The sequence below is a fragment of the Cyprinodon tularosa genome, unplaced genomic scaffold (genome assembly GCF_016077235.1).
Source record: "Cyprinodon tularosa strain WSP-4 unplaced genomic scaffold, ASM1607723v1 ctg627, whole genome shotgun sequence".
Taxonomy (NCBI): domain Eukaryota; kingdom Metazoa; phylum Chordata; class Actinopteri; order Cyprinodontiformes; family Cyprinodontidae; genus Cyprinodon; species Cyprinodon tularosa.
In genome coordinates this window covers 205,857-225,827 of record NW_024039371.1, presented here as the reverse complement: position 1 = coordinate 225,827, position 19,971 = coordinate 205,857, and the positions used below count along the sequence as shown (strand labels likewise).

Below are 19,971 nucleotides of genomic sequence, written 5' to 3'. Positions count from 1 at the left end.
TAGCAAGCAGTCATGCCCTATCTTTCTGAGATGTGGCCTTAGCCGGTGTTTCAACAGACACCTTCTGGCTTTAAGGTAGTTTTGCTGTACTTCCAGCTGATGGCGCCAAATCTTATGACAGCACTATGGCTGGAGTTCTATTTAGTCCAAAAAGGACGATTTACACACTCACAGGTCAGAAGCTTGGAGTAAAAAGCCTTAATTTATCATCATTAACTGGATTTGGGTCTTTTTAGTATCGGCATACAATGTAATGATGTACCTTTAAGCTCTTAATATCCTCAAGTAATGCCTAACCTCTTCTCAGGGTTACTTCCTTTAGCCTTCATCGCTCCGTTACTGCAGCTGTCGGTCTGAACCACACTCTCTGGGCCTCATTTTATATTTAAACACTTTATTTTAGACTTTGAAGGCAACATTCTGGATCATGGCACATTGTTTCTGGGTTTAACAGGGAAACTACATAAAGTAGACTAAAGGAATCAACTGTGGAGATTTGACCTTAAAATTGGCACCAATAAAATAGTGAATAATTCCACTTGAATTCAAGGCAGCAGATGAAACAAAGATGATTGTCTGAAAATGTTCGATTGATGATAATAGACTTTTTTTTGTGGAAAAACAGACAAAATTCATCAATTTATGATTCTGGCCAGAAGACTGTCAGATACTTTACATTTAATTGGCTGTCAGCGGGATTAAAGGAACATTACATGTATATTTGAACATTAAAGCCATTTGGTGTTAAATAAAACCTCTAAATGTACAGATAGAGTATTTAAATCCTTGGATATCTTCATTTTCCAGCATCCAGCCAATCAAACGACAGCTTCCTTACACATGGGTGAAGTAATGGGTCAGTATGGTGTGAGGTTATCACAGTGATGTCACAGACGAAGATACAGAAACCCCTCATAAAAAAACATACACTTAAAAGCCCATTAATGGGGATAAAGCAAACATCAGCAACACTGTCCCATGTGGCCTCATCACCATCATCATCGGATCGTCACGTTTCTGAAGTCTGTTGAAGCTGTTCGGTTTCCAGACAGGAAGATAGTCTGATCGTCGCCAAGTAACTGATGAACTAAAGATTACACATGGGCTGTGAACGCAACGGGTCGTGCAGAACCTAAGACACTATAATAACGGTCAACCTGTGGATTGAACCGATTAACCAACCCCATCGCCACTGCCGGTCCTCTACCAGACCTCACAGCGCTTCCCGGTGTTCATGGGCGTCCCTTCTGGACATTGGAAATGTTGACTGAATTCCGGAGAGTTGGCCAGAGTGCCGATGACTCTGTATTTGGGGGGGCTGTGAGGGTCGGTCACCAGGCCCTCGTGAGCGCTCTCTGGTGTGCGAACTGAGCACCATACCTGAAAAACACAAAAATGCAACAGAGATGGTTCATGGGTTGAAACATAAAATCTCAAAGGTTGATCCAACCATAGATGCCTAACTGCAGTCAGAATTCTCAGTATCTCACATTGTAAACTAGATTTTTTTTTTTTACCCAGCCTTCTCTTCATTTCCGTTTCATATTTCCTTACTGTTAGAAGATAGTACACATAAATCAATATATCACTAACTAGCTGAGTTTCACTCATTCAGGCCTCAGAGCTGCAACGCTACAAGGTGTCTAAGGGAGAGGGGTTGTTTTTCCTATTAGGGAGTGTTTGGGATATAATGAATAATGCAATAACAAGCTAGACTGTTTCTAAGGGATTATTTTATAACATTATGTGTTGTTTCCACCTGTCTGTAATTGTTTGGGTAACGATATGTGGAGATCTTCACAGCGTTTTGCAGGGTTTAAATTAGTGAGACAAACTGTCTATCCAAAGCAGGGCTGGACAACATTCTCTTTTCTTGCAAAGAAAATAAAATGCCAACTGAGTGAAATCCATTGATCTCCGTAGACCTAACTGCACTGTATAGCTGAATAACTTTTTATCATTACATTAGTTAGACGATACCACCTGCACCACTAAGCAGACTCCTCAGATTTGCAGATGACATCACTCTCGCTGCTCTAATCCAAGACAACATCTAATCTAGGGAACAACGAACGGATCTTCCACCAAACAGGTCTTTCCTTAACTCAGGGGTCAGGGAAAAGCTATCCAATATCTCTGCAGACCCCACGCATCCTGGACACAAACCTTTTAGAAATGTACCTTCAGAGTGGCACTACAGGGCACCAATTATAAAAAAACAGGCACCAAAGGCTTCAGCTTTCATTAAAGGAAAAGTCTGGTCATATACAGAATTCAAACTCCTGAAACTACTTTAAACTGAAATTATTGCATACTGTTCACTAAGTGTTTTTAATTAAGAGTAATTTTCATTTGAATGTGCTTTACTCGAGGCATCCATGTTTGTCAAAGAACACTACTGCGTCACGGTGCGGTATCGGCTGTTGATCAAGTCCCAGTGCTGTATCTGGTGTTTGTCACAACGCGCTTTTATCAAAGTCATCTTGAAAACATTCTTCTTCCAAATGTTGGCTACATATTACATGTTTTTTCTCTGGCCAGAAGTTCAATGGCAGATCCTTCCTCCTCAAGTTGGCAATCCAACGACGAACCCGTCCGTGAAGGATCATGAATCAGAAAGGTGAAATAACTAATTTTTTTCACTTTTACCCAAAGTATTACATCACCAAACTGCCATGCATGTGGGTATTGTCAGTTTCACTATAGCTCTTGTGAATTTCAATGGTAAAGTCCTCTGGAAATCTTCAATAATTGTTGCTGATTACAGATGTGTCTAGTAGTTCCCATTGATTTTGCTTGTAAAGCGGGAAGAATGGCGCTAGGCTTACCGCACCGTGACGTCACTGCCGGAAGGAGTGAGGTGTTACTATATTTGGGAAAAAATGGCTGCTCCCAGACCCATAGATCGCAATAAAAGCTATTGTTATTTTTTGTACTGATCAACGTGAAATTCATTAAATCACCGCAAACCTATTATTTTTAGGTATATATAACCATCTATTGGTTATTCTTGTTTAACTGGACTTTTCCTTTTTGGTTTTGCAGAAAAGATCCTTTCACACCTCTCTAAAGCCGATGAATAAACTTTGACTGGACAGCAAACAATCTGACTCTTCTTTTTAATATATTCTTTTCCAAGTCTGCCATCTGGTGCCGTGTATTAATCCCTGTGGAACTCCATTTTATTGGAATGATGGTTAGCTGTTATCGGAACCAAGAATGGAGTCAGGATTGAAACCAAGACTGCACCCTCCAAGACAGACCTTCTGAGACCGATATGAAGACGGAGGCCAAATGTTTAGCATATAAACTAATATTTCTGGACATTATTGTTTTGTACACCAAAAAAAAAATGCAAAACTAAATGTACAAAGGTTAATAATCCAAATAAGAAAACAAAAACTGAGACCAATGAGCTGAGACAAAGCCTGAGCCAAGGCTGGGAAAAAAAACAACTAACAAAACAGGTCAAGGATGGTCTCAACACCATACCTGATGAGAAGAAACTCACCTGAGCAAATCCTAGAAAGAAGAGCTGATCATTTGTTAGGTTCACGGCTGGAAGCCTCTTCTCCTCTCCATTTTTCCTGATCCACGATCTGTACGCCTGAGATGAACAGAGACAATGTAACAAAATATTTAGATGAACAAAGCAGCAGCAGGTTTAGGTCTGTGTTGTTACTAACATGGTAAGCTGCTTTCAGTCCCCCATTGTCAGCAATGTTTTCTCCAAGTGTCTGTTTTCCGTTGATTGGTTCCCCGTTTACGGTGTAGTGGTTGTACTGGTCCACCATGCACTCTGTTCTACGACGGAACGCCTCCACTGAGGAGTTCTGCCACCACGGCCTCAGGTTACCCTCTTTATCGTACTCACGACCTGGAGGACAAGACAAGGCCATCAGATCTTACACCACAGACCTAAAAACCTAACCAGTTGGGGAACTCATGGTTGTCAAGTTCCTCTGACCTGGATTCACACAGTCTGAATCTGATTCATTTTATGTAACATTCCTCCATTCTTCCAATTCAGACTGAAACATGTTCCAAACCCTAGCATTGAGAAACCAAGCCATGAAGAGTTCTCAGTCCTATATTGTCCGATTCTTCCTGCAAACGGGTCTCAGGGTGTGATTTCCCTCACATCTTTGGCTTTTAGATTCTCCAGATTAGGAGCGGAGCCAAAGCGATTCCCTTCTTCCTCATGTTATAGACCAGTGGTGTCATGCTATAGACCAGTGGTGTCATGCTATAGACCAGTAGTAACCAATTAGAAATCAGCAGGGTCCGAATAAAGAAAATTAACCAGTAAAGGTCCGGAGATATTTTTAATTATAATCCGTTACTTTAGACAGAATTTAACACTGAAATAAAATGCAGGTGTTTATGTATCCATGTTATACATTGAATATTTAAATAAAAAATATTGAAAAAATGGAAATTCTTTTTCGATTTTAAAATCTAAATTATTTTGTAGAAGAGAACAACAATTGTTCAGTTTGGTATATTGACAATTTCCTGATTCACATCTTTGATAAACACATGAACTGACCGTTTTTTTGTTGTTGTTTTTTTCTGGCTTAAAACAAAGCCCTTCTAAAGCTCATATAAAGGAGCTCACTTTGAGCCTGATCAATATTTATTTTCGATTATTTTTATGTTGGAGAATCCTGCTTCACAGCAGCAGGTTGAGCCAAACATACTCAAAATGTGCAGGGTTATCTTTGAGCACAACATTTCACTTTTCTTTCACCAGTTCACCACAGTTCTTCCAGCAGTCCACACCTTCTCTGCTCTTTTTCTCATCGTCTTCTCCTTCTTTCCCATCGCCCGGCTTGCCACAGGTTTGCCTGCTGTGTCTAAAAGTAGCAGCAGCAACAACCCAGACTGACAGCAGCTCATTGGCTCATTGGCTAATTTGTATCAGGTCCAGATGCTCCAGAAGGCTTTACCGTATTAACAGGAGAAGCAGTGCAAGTGAAGTTAGACACCGTCGTCAGACAACATGCAGTAATTTATAAATGTTTTAAATCAGGTTGGTCCGGATTAGCCAGCAGGTGGGTCCAGATCTCTATAGACTAGTTGACCTCTGGTCTATAAAGGTTTAGGATGTGGTCTTCCGTTATCTTGATAAGAAAATGGAAACATATCTGTGCAATAGATCTTTATGGCTGCCTGCTGCAAAGAGTTTTGCCAAATGTATCCCTACCTTCACAGACCCTGGCTGATGGGCACTGACTGCAGGTAAGACCCTGTTTAGACAGCAGATGCCTCAAGCCCAGAGCAGTGGATTCTACCTCTGGATATCCAGCCTCTGAACTGCAAACTGAAGCTTGTAAAGGAAACTGTGTTGTAGGAAAAGTTGCAGGTTTCCAAAAGTAATTATAGCTTCATCGGGAGGAATGTGGAGTGATTTTATTTTTTTCCATTAACACAGTTTTGAAACTAGAATAAAAAACAAAAGCTATCCAGATTTGAAAAGTTAAAAAAAAGGTTTTAATATTAACTTTGCTGATTTCTTAGAAATAGTTTTTAAAAATATTTTGTATTGAACCTTCTCTCAAATTTATCTTTACATATTTAGTAATTCAGGTCTTTCAATTTTTATGGAAAAGAGTTGATATTTTCCTTTTTTTCTCCTAGTACAAATTTCAGTTTTTTTTAGATTTTGTTTTACCAAAATATTCTTTTAAAATTGAATTTTTTCTTTTTTAATTTCCATTTACAAAATGTATTTCTGCTGTGCATAGAGAAACATTTGAAGATCTCCACCCATCTGAGTGATGTTAATCTGTCCAATGTTTTCTCCCGCAGTTGGTATCAGACTGGAGATCTTTACCGATTAGACGTAAATGGTTGCTTTAGGACCAAACCATTAGTCCTGAATCATTAATTCCGGTCAATGCAGTGACAGCCAGTAACCAATACAATTGTCAACTAAACCCGCTAATTTCTAATACAACAATTTAAAAAACACAGATTAATATAGAGGTATTTTATCAGATTCAAACATACAGTTAAAAAAAAAACTGCTTGACTGTGGATTTAAATTGTTTTTTAAGTTTTATTTATTCTGTTATGTTTATTCTCTGTTTCTGTCTCACTCTTAGCTACTAGAAAGAGCCATATATTTTTTCCTAAACGTTAAACTTTAATTCCATTTCATAAAGTATTTGTTAATTTAGCACTACTTTTATATTTTTACTCAAGTGAAAGTAGACAGTTGTCCAGGTACAACATTTACAGTTTATTCCCCTGATCTCCAAATAGATCAAGTTACTCATGGTGGTTTGAATCTATTTTTTTACTTTCTATAGCACTAACGGGGTGAAAAAAAGGAAAGGAATATTTCTAAAACATACCAGACTTTGTAAAACCTTTATCACTGAATAAACAGTTGAATCTGTTCCTTACCCTGATCATCAAAGGCATGGGTAAGCTCATGACCCATCACCACCCCAATGCCACCAAAGTTCAATGCTCTGAAAAACAACATTTTAATGCAGTTTTAAAACATTTCTAATCAAGCAGAGGAGATCAAATATGTTCTGAAGTCAATGTCTCTACAGGTGGACAGACAGACAGACACAAAGAGTGGTGGATGTGGAGGTAAACGGACTTAGGGTGGTCGTGGGCGTAGAAAGGAGCTTGCAGGATCCCAGCAGGGAATACGATGCCGTTCTTAGTGGGCATGTAGTAGGCATTAACTGTAGGAGGAGTCATGCTCCACCTGCAGGAAGAGAGGAGGGAAGGAGAAGGAGAGAGGGAGGGCAGACAGGAGTTATTGTTGTGTCTGTAGAGTTGTGTATATATATATATATCCACCCATAGAACAAAACAGGAAGATATTTTCACATATAAGACACAAAGCCAGGTCTTTTAGATGTTCTTGGCTCAACTAAAGTCACACCCTGATATAACTGAACGAAGTTCTCTGCAAGAAGGAGGATTCCCCATAAGCACAAAACTGTGCTGGTCCAAAACGAGCTAACCTAAAGCTCAAGACCAGGATTGTGCGGACCAGTGAAAACAGGAAGAAAAAACAGGAAAAGGGACACGAAGCAGATCTAGCAGAGTTTCTCTGTCCAGCTTCAGCCATGCGCGGCTGGTTTGGTGCGTGGTTGTTTGTCATCCAAATTATGCAAATCAAAAGATTTGTTTTCTCCTGGTCAAATATAACACCTGCAATAAACAAAAACTTGTCTTCATTTGCAGGCTTTGCATAAAAGGGCTTGTTATGTTGTTTTTCTTTGCCATAGAATTGTACTTAATCTCATTGCGACACACGCAGGATAACGTGCTGTAAATGTAAAAGGGGACTGGTTTCTCTCTTGGTAACATATTTAAGCCAGATTTCAATTCAAAATTCTTCAGCAGCAAAACAAAAACGATCCATTAGCCTATAGAGGCTAGACTCTGGAGGAAAACAATTGTAAACCATCTGAAGACCTAACCTAATATTAAATATGAAAATAAACAGTAAGGCTTAACTTTAGGATGTAAAGTCAGAAACATTCTGAATCTTTTCTTGATTAGATTAAAATCATACAGCCAAGTACAAACATAGTGTAGTTAATCTTCCCGGAGTCTCTTCCCGAGTATGTTTAATGAACCTGCATGTTTCTAACAAACTGGATGATGGTCTGAGACGTGAGGGGTGTTTCTGAGTTACTGGTCTTTGTTTGGAGTCTTCCTCAGCTGGTCGGCCATCACTCGGGCTGAGAAGTTGTAGAAGTTCAACATGTTTTGGAAGAAGCTGTCATCCGACACCTCGTACTAAAACACAGAAAGAGGATGTGATGACACAAATACAACAGCAGGGGGCAGAAGAATCCCACCTAACCATCTGAAACTGAGCACAAATTAGGGGGAGTGTGGCAGCCTAGTGGTTGGGGCATTGCACTTGGAATCCAGAGATTCTGAGTTCAAGCCCCACTCCCACGACTGACACCCTGGCTCCCTGAGCAAGACCCTTAACTCCAGATTGCTCCCCGGGCACCGCACAATGGCAGCCTGCTAAACCCCAAGGGGGTTAAATGTGGACAGTTCATTTTGTTGCTCTGTACTTGTGACAAGTACAGAGATGAAGTTGAATTCTATTCTATTCCTTGCTCCTGCTCTCCCTGGCGCCTCCTGTTCAACTTATCTCAGGTTTCAAAACTTTAACTAGCTTCTTCTGGTTGTCTAAAATAAAAAATAAAAAAATCTATTTGCTATGGCTGCTGCCGCACAATGGCAGCCCACTGCTCCCCAAGGGGATGTGTCAAATGCAGAAGGGGAATTTCGTTGCTTTGTAATTTCAAGACAATAAAGTTGAATTCTATTCTTTCAAATTAAACAGGACAATAAATGTGGTTCTGTTCTGTCATCAAAGCTGTGACTTACCCCATCGTAAACATCATCCAGTTCTTTGGGGTCCAGGATGAATTCTGGGAAACCAATCATGTCATAGATTGCATCTGCCTGTGAAGAGACACCAACATCTTTAGGGTATCATGTCTCTTTAAGGACACCACTTCATGCAGGAGGATGCTGTAGGTGACTTTAAGACTCGGTCCAGGTACCTTGTCCTTAGCAGCCTGTCTTGTCTCATCATCCATCCAACTGAGTCTGTCCAAAGCGTATTTGAATGCAGAGCGGATCTCATTGATCATGTCCTCTGCCTAATGGAAAAATGAAAGTTGAGCTGAAGTTACCGAGGTCGGACCTGCATTAGGACTCCTGAACCTACAGGGATAATGTCTCCGGATACATGCAGGGACTTACAATCTCTTTGCTGTGTTTGTCAAATGTTGCCTTGACAAAGAGAGCTCCAAGAGCAAAGCCCAGAGTGTCGTCTGTGTTCCCGATGCAGGTCTGCCAACGCGGCGTGCATGACTGCAAAAGGAAAACTAGTTACAACCATGGAACCAGGTTGAGCAAGCCACAACTGGTTAGAACCAGTTACAGCTAACTGGAACAAGTTGGTTAGAAGCAGCTTAAACCAGTTACAGCCAGCTTCAGCCAACTAGAACCACACTGGAACCAGTTATAATTAGTTTGAAGCAGCTTAAACCAAGTTGAACCAGCTACTACCAGCTTTAGCCGACTAGAAGTAGTCAGAACTAATTGAAACAAGTTACAACTGTTGGAAGCAGCTGGAACAACCTGCTGGCAGTAGAAGAGAAAGTCAGTGCCGGCGAGGCTCGGACTGGTAATCTGTTAAAACGTTGTCAGTGACGGCGCTGTATCGTGTGAGTGGGTGTCTGGCTGGCTTTGTGCAAGTGTTGGACGTTACACATCAGCAGTCACCGTCGCATCTGTGTTAATAACCAGTAAAACTCCATTATAGAAGTCTTGGTGATGGTCTTCATTTGATAGATTGGTTAATCCAATGTGTATTTGTGTTTCACATTTGAGACGCATGCATTTGACTGTGCTTCTATTTTGTCTTTCTCGGGGGTGCTTTGGGTGTAAGTGGGCCGGTGTAGATGGAAAAACGCCAGGGCTAAAAATCGTTCCCAGTCCGAGCCTGCAGCCAGCTGAGGGATGTTGATCGAAACCAGAGGTGAGACCAGACCTTCAGCCTTTAATAACTTCTAGCATGCTATGAGAAAAGAGAAATCCGGCACTGAAAGTGTCAAAAGCAGTTTTGAAGGGAACATTCTTTTTGAATAAAAAATGTGAAACCTAAATCAGACATGGAAATCAACAGTTAGTTACCACAGGCTTAATTACCAGAGAGTCTGACCGTCAAAACCAACCCAAATGTTTCACGTGGTCAAAACATCCACCAAGAGCTTTGATTAGTTAGTGATATCAGTGATGCAGGTGATGACGAAGCACAATCCTCTAGCTGAGGGAAGCTGGTCTTGGTCTGCTCCTTGAGGATGTTTCACCTTCATTTAAAAGGGTTGTTCAGACCGGGAGGAGGGAGCATCCTAAAGCAGGTCAGTCATGTCTCCCCCTCTCAGTGTAAAGGTCTGAACCTCCCATTCATGGGGGATCTGGAGACAACAAGTCATGTGTTTGTTCTGCCCAGCCACTGAACCAGGTGAGTCCAATCTGCACAGGTTAATTCACTCTGCAGATTGGACTTGCTTGGTTCAATGGCTGGGCAGAACAAACACATTTCCATTGCTGGAACCTCCCTTGGCCAAAACTCAAGGTTTGATGATGAGAGATGAATCATCTTCAAGCAAGAACCAGGTGCCTTCCTGGGTGGCATGCTCAGTGATTCCCAACGACCAGGGGGAAGATTAACTTCACAGGGTCCAAGTACAGCAGAAATGTACTGGACAGTGACCATCGAAGCCATTCAGAACTGGCAGCAGACGGAAGTAAGAGGAAGAGGCTGTTTGGACTGGTTCGCACTGGTTCTTGCTGGTCAAAGTAGTAAAAGTGACAACGTGTTATTTAGCAACACTTTTAAGCTGTTTTGATTAAAAACTTATTCAAAAGGTAAGAAAGAAATGTCAGCATTTTTCAAGACATAAAACTTCAGGTATATCAGGCTGTTAAAAGTACACAATGATTTAGACATACTAGGATAGACTGCTGACCTGACTCAGCCAGATGGATTTGCTCCGCATATCCATCTGGAAACCTTCCGTTGAAGTAATTTTGGGAAGGGGCGAAAATACTGGTTAGCTGATTGGCCTATGTTGGTGATAGACGGGCCAAATAAACCAATCAGATCAACGAAGCATATGACGTACCAACAGCCAGGCTACTCTTGCCGAAACCAGTCGGGAGAAGAGCAAAAACATCTTTTCCTCTGAGAAAAGCCTCCAGAGCAGTGTTTTGCTCTTCTTTCAGTGAAGAAATACTCTGTAATTCCGATAAAACTTGCTCGATAGCCACGCTAACATTTGTTTCATCGGCTCAAGCCGCCATGTTCTTTAGACTGAACTGTCGCGCTTCTCGTTGCGTCACACCTCAACCCGCCTCAAAGCCAACGCTGATTGGACGTTAGTTTGGTGAACGGCTCCAAATTTTCTTCAACGGAGAGTCTCCAGACTGATTAGCGAGTGAAATCTTGAAAGCTCGCGAGATCAGGATGGTCTCACGAGGCTAATAGACTGCTTCAAAATGAATGAAATTTTTCTGACTAACTGAAACCAAACAGAGCCAGTTTAAACTAGACAAAACTCTGATTAGCCTGCCCCCCCTGCTGAAAAAGATAATAGACCAAGGACCAGCTTGCAGTTTTACCCATTAATACCAGCGACCTCAGATTAAGTGATTCAGAATTAGAAAATTTTTGAAGTCAGATCGGCTGCAATTGTCAGAAGGCTAAACCTTAATATGTTTAGATTAGGAAATCAGTTTAAAGAAACAAACACAGCACTGGGTCTTTTTCCATGTGACAGTGAGACCCATTTAGCATCAATCCATTAATTTTCACCTGCAGTGGTACTAAATTCTAAAACAGAACCAGTTTAAACCAATATCAGATCGGCCACAGCGTCAGCAGCACAACACTTAACATTAACTCACTAAATATGGGTCCAGCAGTCAGGAGAAGATATTAAACATTCCCAACATGAGGCTTTAGACTGGGATGCACTGTGTCAGCCACACAGAGAGGACATCAATGCAACAACTGAGTGTGTGGCTGAATACATACATTTCTGTATTGATAACACCTTCCCTACCAGAACAGCGAAATCCTTCCTGAATCATAAAACATGGATCACAAGTGATCTGAAGGAACTGTTTAACTAGAAAAAAAAAATAACAAAAAAACCCAACAAGAGATGGTTGTAGATTTCAAGCAAAAGGAACAAATTGAATCCTGTTAGCAACCTGGGAGAAGAAGTGGAGGTATAAGGTTATAAATACCTTGGTGTTCATACAGACAACAAACTGAGCTGGAGACAACTGTGAACAAGAAGGGACAGAGCAGATTGTACTTTCTAATGAAGCTTGAGTCCTTCTGCATTTGCAACACTGGAAAAAATAAGTGCATTTGTTCTCGATTTGAGAAAGTAAAAGAGACATTTTGCCAATGGAACAAGACAATTTACATTTAAAATAAGAAAACACAATTGCATTGTCTTATTTCAAGTACATTTTATCTAAATATCCTATTTTAAGAGTTAAAATACTCATCATCTAATTTACCTACTCAAATTAAGGGTAAATACACTTAATTTAAGAATTTCTTACTTATTTCTAGATTGTTTTTCCAGTGAAGAAGCTACATATAGTCTATTGGTCTGTTGTAGAGATTTTGATCTTTTCTGGGGTACCAGCATCAGAGGAAAGTCCTTAAAGAAGCTGAACAAGCTAATAAAGAAGGCCAGTCTGCTCCAGGAACTCCTCTAGAATCTCTGGAGATGAATTCACAAAAAGCGATTTTCCATAAAGTGAAGATGATCATGGACCACAGTCAGCATCATCTTTTAAAACGGGCTCTCCAGTGAGAGGCTTCTATAGACCCACTGCAAAAAACACCAATATAGAAGATCCTTCCTGCCTGCAGCTCAACATCCACAACAACTCCATGAAAAAATAAACAACGGAAGAAAAAACCCTATAACTTACTTCATTGAGATATGACTTATTACACTTCCTTTCCTTTGGCATTAATAAAGTTTTTGAAGTGAACTGAAATTACTTTAAAACAGGTGCCAACCTAGATATCATTAAATAAAAGCATTTTCTGAATCTGTTCCTGTGTGGCTTTGACTCCATCCTGGAGAGAAATATCAGCTGTGCTGCTGCCATCAACATCTTTGTTTATAGATGTTGGAGCTTGGACTGTTTTTCAGTGTATTCCTGTTTCTGACTGTGACTGGCTGGATGGCCTCTCTTCGTCCTCTGACATAGGAGCTGGCTAGGTTTACAGTTACCTTTTGTATCTCTGCTTCTGTCTCTTTGAACCCAGTCAGCCTCAGCAGATGGCCGCTCACACTGAGCCTGGTTCTGCTGGAGGTTTCTTCCTGTTAAAAGGGAGTTTTTCCTCTCCACTGTCACTACAAGCATGCTTGGTGTGGAGGATTGCCTTCAAGTCAATGAGAAGATGCAATCAACTGGTTTTTCTTTAGATAGAAAACTGGATGATTTGATGAACTGTAAAGTGCCTTGAGATGACATGTGTTGTGAATTGGCGCTATAGAAATAAACTGAATTTTCTACCAAAATGGTTCAGGTGAAAAACCGGTGCTAACTTTGTACCAGTGGTTGATGTTGCTATTGACTCTAGAGCTGGTAAACTGGTTCTCTTTAAACACGTTCTGGAACTACATAAGAGGAAGAAGAAGTACTTTGATCAGGAACTAGATACAGACTAATGGCTTGCGGCGCTGAACCAGTGAGAACCAGTTACAACAGGCGGGATCAAGCGTCCCCAGCAATATCAGTAGAAGCAAAGGAGAACAGAACCAGTTGGAAATTCAACACATACAAGAAGCCATTACAGCCCAGAGGGACTGCTTCACAGCGGTTCAATTAGAGCAGCTAAAAGGTCAGGGATAAGGATTACCGACCGTGGGAGAATTCCTACCTCCATCTGGAAGAGACACCATCATCAGCAGCTGAACTATGCTCAGGTAAGCATGCTGTTGGTGTTTTAGCCAGAGTGGACGTACCTTCTTGGTGCCGTAGAGACTCTCCAGAAGTTTGTCCTGAGCATTCTCGAAGCGCTGATCCAGAGTGGCGACTCCCTTCTGAACCAACGTCCACATCATGTAGTTGTTCAGCAGACTGGGGGCAGAAAAAGCTGATCTTATCACCTGAGGGCCAACTGAAGCACTGAGATTAGACAAGTAAACACCTCTCCAGACATCAAAGGTGAAGATTTGTTCCGTTTGTCTTGTTGTCCAAAACACAAAGGAACGGACTAAATGTCCTGCTAACATTTTCCATCTGAAGCTGTGATATATTGTGTGATCTGATCAGACGGTTACCTGCGGTCGGTCTTGTTGATGAGCTCGGACACCTGCTGCAGGTACTCTCTGGCATACAGAACCACTGGTTCTGTGTCGTTTAGGTCCAGAGGAGCCAGAGAAAAAGTCAAGAAGTCTAGCCAGTCCACGGCTGGAGCCAGCAGCTGGAAAGGTAATCAGGAAGTTAATAAATAGTACACCTCCCAGTAGCCTTCGCTGTTTTATATATTGTAAGGATTTATTAATAATAGTTCTGCAGAATCTATTTGGTCAATCTCTAACGTTATGCCCTCTCTCCCTTTTTCTCATAGCAGCTTCGTCTCGTCTGTTCCTGTTTGGCTGTGACACCATCCTGAAAAGAAATATCAGCTGTGCTGCTGCCATCAGCACCTTTGTTTATAGATGTTGGGATGATCGGGATTTTTTCCAGTGTAGTCCTGTTTCTCTAACTGTGACTGGCTGGATGTTCTCTCTTCATCCTTTGACATGGAGCTGCCTCGGAGCTCGTCTGCCTGGCTGAGTGTTTCCTGGACGGGGGTCGCCTTTAATATCTGCTTTTTGTGTCTCTGCTTCTGTCTCCTTGAACCCCAGTCGGCCTCAGCAGATGGCCGCTCACACTGAGCCTGGTTCTACTGGAGGTTTCTTCCTGTTAAAATGTAGTTTTTCCTCTCCACTGTCGCTACAAGCATGCTTAGTGTGAGGGATTGCATTTAAGTCAATGCAATCAACTGGTTTTCCTTAGATAGAAAACTTTGAATCAATTTGACTGGATGATCTGGTGAACTGGGATGACCTGTTGTGAATTGGCGCTATAGAAATAAACTGTATTGAATTAATAACCAGAAAACAGTTCAAAACATTCGGCTTCATTGTTCTCCATCTTTACTCCTTCCAAACAGGATTCTTGCCTCCAGATTGGTCAGTGTTTGGACACTAATCTTAGACTCCAGAGAGGGGAGAAAATTATTCTGGAATTCAACAATGAGCTTCTTTAGAAGATTTTCACTCAAAAGATGTGAATTTAGAAATATTAATGCAGTTCTCTGACAGCAGGGGGCACTGAAGGTCACATTGCATTTTTTGTTTGAGAAAAAAACAAAGATAATTGATGACAGCCTTTTCAGAGCGCTGTTTGTGAACAACAAATAGATGAATCAAAGGTGATAAAACTGTGACATTTCTTCATGGAATCCAGGTAGTTACACTGATGATGATGTGCTTCTCTGCAGGTGAAGCTTTTCCAGACAAAAAAAAAAAAACAGCAACACTGACCAAATCAGAGTCTCTAGCTTTGAGTTTATGTAACAACCTGTTATCTAACAGAACCCCATCCTAAGAGATACAGTAACTTAGCAACGGGCTCATGGCAACAGTCACCATGGTGAACCCTGAAGCATCCGCAGCCCCATAGGACAAAGAGTATGTACGCAGTGAGCAACACACAGGCGTGGTGCGAGGACGAAGGACAAAGGAAACTCATGTTGGCCTCAGAGAGTTTTAGTGCCTGAAATGTTTCCGTCAGATCAGATTAGAGATTAAAACCCCGCTGAGAGACGACAATGACGTTAAGCTGCTGGCCTTCCCGCTCTAGAAAAACATGACCTTTACCTAAAATGAGCAGCAGATTCTGACTCATCACTTTAACTGATGATTCAGGGGTTAGTCTGTGTTGTTCATGGTGATGAGGGTCTATCCAGGACTCGGGTTGACTGGTGGGACCATGAAAGATTCTGTTCCAATGAGTTTGCAATAAAAATGGCATTTTATTATGTCTTCAAAAAATATGAATTTAGGCTTGAAAATGGCTGTAAACAAAAATGTTTTAAAAGAAAATGTGGATTACGCAAGTTTGAAATATTTTATTCATATTTTTGTGCGATTTTGTCCCACAAAGTCATAAAGAAGACTGCCAACTTGGTCTGACGGGGTACGTCAGTGAGGGCATGGTTAAACAGGCAGGCTGTTTAAAGAGTGGATGTAGAGACTTGGAAAGTTGGGTGGAAGGAAAAAGTTTGGTGGGAAAAGCAGCAGCTTATTCAGGACCTCAGCTGTTGATCTCACAAGACCAGATATGTTCCGGAAGTAGACTACACTCACACATTCAACACATTCAAAGATGATTGTCGCCACGCCATGTCACTTGGAACCCGGACCAGGATTGCATACTAGTCCGCATCAGAATCCCTCTCATGGTTCAACATCTCTGAGAGAATAAGGCTACGTTCACACTGCAGCCTGAAGGGACCCAAATCTGATTTTTTTTGCCCATATGCAACCTGGATCTGATCTTTTCATGGCTGTCTGAACAACACAGATCCGTTTTTTTCCAATCCGACACAGGCCACTTGGCTTTGTGGTCCTGAATCCGATACGAATCTGATCTTTTCAAATGCGACCTGTGTGTGAACGGCCAGGTCGCATTCATCCGAACTGAACGCCATTAATACCCAACAAAGGTCACTATTTTGCGTCTTGCTACGCAGAAGCTGCAAGAAAAACAACCACCATGGCAGATGATGATGCGAGGAGCAGTATTTATGTTTAACCATATTGAAAAAATTTAGTTTTTATGGTTGCAAAAGACCGCTAGATGCGCGCCGGTACTACCATCCATGTTTACTTCCATAAACATGCAGCAAGCTGGCCTGTGACGTCATCGCATCTTCTGCTGCGCATGCGGGACACTTGCGTTGTATGACTGCAGTTCACACAGGAGATCATATACAGGTAGCATATATTTGGAAATATGAATGGAAACGCAAAAAAAAAAAAAAAAAAAAAATCGGATTTCACAAAAAAATCGGCATTGAGCATCAAGGCCTGCAGTGTGAACGTAGCCTAGGTTTTGTGATTTTAGGATAATCAGAATGAAGAGGAATGAGTGTTTCCAACCTAAGTATATTTTCAATATTCATGTTTTCATGCTTCCTTCCACGAGTTCCCTCTAAAGTCCTGGTTATCCTGTCGCAGCAGTGTGTCGTAGCGAGCTTGTCACAGATATTGTTGATTTATGCCCAATATTGAAGCGTGGTCTGCGCTGTTATTCCATGCCACAACGCAAGAGGGACAAACCGGAACTAGCTGTGGGTCTAGATACGGCCGAGGCGGTGAGGAAGTGGGGACAAGTTTGTGCGACAACGGAGGGACATGAGAGCGAAAAAGAGCGGGGATCTAGGTGCGCACCTCGCTCTTCTACCTGGTTCATCTTCACGAGTCGTTTTCCACAATGTCGGTCACACAAACAAAACAAGCCGGTAACGTACCAAACAGGAAATGCACATAGTGTAGGGCGGATCTAGAATTGACCAATCAGAGGCCTCCTGTCTGTGGTCACCTATAATTTTGGAGAGGTGCACAAGAGTGTCTGGGACAGGGGCGGAGGTACATTTGCGACATGCAGACGACCTGGTTTCTGAGTATAAATCAGCCTTAAAGTCCAACAGAAGAAGCTCCTGTTCTCAAACTGCAGCTAGCTTTAGTCCAACAGGTGGTCTGCTGGTTTGAAGCCCGACAGAGAATCTGGGATCCATCCATCCAGAGGGAGCCTGTTCTCACCTGCAGCTCTGCAATGGTGACCTTGTGGTAGATCTTCTCTTCGTCTCGCCGCTGGTCCTGGGGGACGGTGATGTTAGCTAGCGCCGTCTCAAACTCCAGAATCTGCTGCATTTGAAGCTGGGTGGAGCTCTTCTCGCCCCCCAGCAGCGTGCCCAGCTCCACCATGTAATCCAGGTATGCTGCCAGCACCTTCTCATTGGCCGTCTTGTTGAGGTAATAGTCCCTGGACGGTAGGAAGAGCCCTGATTGGTCCACCTGAGGAGGAGATTAACAGGTGATCTGGCAAAACTTGAGGTTCATGGATCCGATCTTCAGCTTAAGTGGGGACCAGATGTTTCACACAAACACAGCAGCTACCTGAAGCCACTAACACACCAACAGTTGGATGGAAACAAAGAGGAAGACGAAAACAGAACGTAGACTTTTCTGGAATACCTGGATAACGTTGCTGTTGGAGTTTTTGGGATCGGTGCTGACTCCCACACTGAAAAACGGCTGAGCTCTGTACGGACCAGAGACCATCTTCAGAACCTCCATGAAGTTGTCTTTTTCCCACGGACCGGTCATGTTCCAGCCGCCGATCTGAGCACAGATTACAGCTTCAAAATAAATTTGACTAAAAGCAGATTAGGTTCAGCAGTAATCCCTCATCCCTACAGCTGTAGGAGTTAAATTGAGCCATTACTTCTCATCAGATGCGTTGATTAATGTCGTGGGGAAACGGCTGTTCTAACTGTTTTATTTCCAAATTCTACCGACTAGACGAGTGAATAAAGTGAATGTGATTGGTCGTTTATCAAGGGGGCGGGATTGTTGTGGTGGAAGGTTCGCAAGCAAGTTTGGTTGTGGCCGGTTTGTCAGAAGCATCTTGCTAACCAGTTAGCAACTTAGTGCTAGCAGGTTCCCAATGGGAAATTCCATTGGGACCAAGTAGCACTAAATTGGTGACTTAGAAGCGACTCTGTGAAGGAACGCTATGGACAGCGGAAACATGCAAGAGGAGGAGAGTTTAGTGTCGGAGGTCGTGGATGAGTCTCCTCCGTCATACATTTTTTAATTAGAGGAGGAAAGCGGGATGAAGATGTTGTGGAAGAGGACGCCAAGGCGGCAGAAGCTTGGTTTGGTGTAGAAGGCTTCCAGCCGTACATGTTTGAGCCCTTGCCTCGCAACGCTGCCAGTTCTGTTAGCTCTACGCCTGCTCACGACACAGACGTCCATCCCTGTGAACACTGGGACCGAACTCAATGGGAAAGGAAATTATTCTGATTTCAACCGTTGCGTGTATTCGCTGTGACATATGAAAAGATGGTCCGACCAAAAAAAAATTGATTGACAGATGAACATTGATATATGATTGGCTGAATTTAGGTGTACAGGCTGACATATAACTAACTGGCCTGCAGAAGATAAAAAAAACACAGATTTTAAAACAGGATCATTTTTTAAATAGAAATTTTCTAACTTTTGGGACAATATGGTCTGATAAAGAGTACATTTATATGCATGTTTAAGCCAGACTTTACCTGAAGACACCAGAACAGCCATCAATCTGAGAAGGGATGCTACACTAAAGTCTCTACGGGTCAAAGGTCGTGACCCTGATCCGGTGTGAGCGATTGAAAGCCTACACAAGTTTGTTTGGAAGAATTCAGACATATCATCATAAACAGATCATCCATGGTGTAAAGTTCTGCGGAGGAGGAATGATGATTTGGGCTCTTCTAGTAGCTGCAGCAGCAAGATAACTGACGGGTCTTCGGTTCATCATGTAAAGGCTGGAAACCATCCTGGGGATGTTGGTGGTTTTATTGAGGCAGTTGCTATGACGAAAGCGCCAGTTTACCTTGGTTATTAGGTCCATGAGAGGCTGAGATCCGAGCTCTTCGATCCTCTGTGTGTTGAGGCAGGACAGGTAGTAGGACTGAGTCTTCCTCTCTGCTTCGCTGGTTCCGTTAAACGTCCCATTCTCTGTGAGGAAGAACAACAAGAAGACGCATCCATGATCAGGAGGAGCACGGCTAGTTGTCCGGTTCTGGAGCGGTCCAGCAGAGCTGCACATGTCAGCATACCCAGTAAGTGTTTGAGGAGCGCCTGGTTCTGCTCCCATATGCTGTTGAACGTGGACCAGCGCGAGCGTCCGTCAGGCAGTGGGTTCTTTCTCATCCATCCGCCGCAGGCGAACTGGTAGAAATCCTGGCAGGGGTCGGCGCTGCGGTCCATCGCCTCAACAATCTGACTCGCCACAGTGACGCATGCCTCTGACAGGCAAAGGCCCCGCCCACTGTCTGCAAGACAACACGGAGGGGAAAAAAATGCTAGGGCATTAACCGTACCGCACGCATCACCGAACCCACGGGAGAGATGGAGAACAATCGGAGGATAACATCAAGATACAGACTGGTACCACAGGAAAGAAGCCAAGAGGCTCGACAGGAAGAGGATTCAGAGGATGAAAAGAACCAAAGTTAATGATGAAAAAAATGGATCGAAACCTACTGGGTTTAATAAAAGGATTAAAGAAAGGAGATGGAACATAAAAAAGGAAAGG

The 19,971-nt window shown here is 42.4% G+C and overlaps 1 protein-coding gene across 2 annotated transcripts in view; it reads right to left on the bottom strand.

Moving 5' to 3' along the window:
* Positions 1-377: 377 nt before the first annotated feature.
* The window catches only part of ece2b (endothelin converting enzyme 2b), a 38,532-nt gene continuing 18,938 nt past the window's right edge, over positions 378-19,971 (bottom strand). The window contains exons 4-19 of one of the 2 annotated variants that reach the window (XM_038307986.1): positions 19,493-19,708; positions 19,267-19,391; positions 17,859-18,005; positions 17,424-17,678; positions 13,890-14,032; positions 13,572-13,686; positions 13,487-13,492; positions 8,764-8,874; positions 8,562-8,660; positions 8,383-8,460; positions 7,670-7,773; positions 6,617-6,727; positions 6,412-6,479; positions 3,687-3,877; positions 3,512-3,607; positions 378-1,380 (exon numbers count right to left, since the gene is read on the bottom strand). In XM_038307986.1, coding sequence (XP_038163914.1) covers positions 1,204-1,380; positions 3,512-3,607; positions 3,687-3,877; positions 6,412-6,479; positions 6,617-6,727; positions 7,670-7,773; positions 8,383-8,460; positions 8,562-8,660; positions 8,764-8,874; positions 13,487-13,492; positions 13,572-13,686; positions 13,890-14,032; positions 17,424-17,678; positions 17,859-18,005; positions 19,267-19,391; positions 19,493-19,708 — 2,042 coding nt within the window. In that variant the 3' untranslated portion in view covers positions 378-1,203. The remainder of the gene's footprint in view (positions 1,381-3,511; positions 3,608-3,686; positions 3,878-6,411; positions 6,480-6,616; positions 6,728-7,669; positions 7,774-8,382; positions 8,461-8,561; positions 8,661-8,763; positions 8,875-13,486; positions 13,493-13,571; positions 13,687-13,889; positions 14,033-17,423; positions 17,679-17,858; positions 18,006-19,266; positions 19,392-19,492; positions 19,709-19,971) is intronic. The other variant, XM_038307987.1, reaches the window with a different exon arrangement.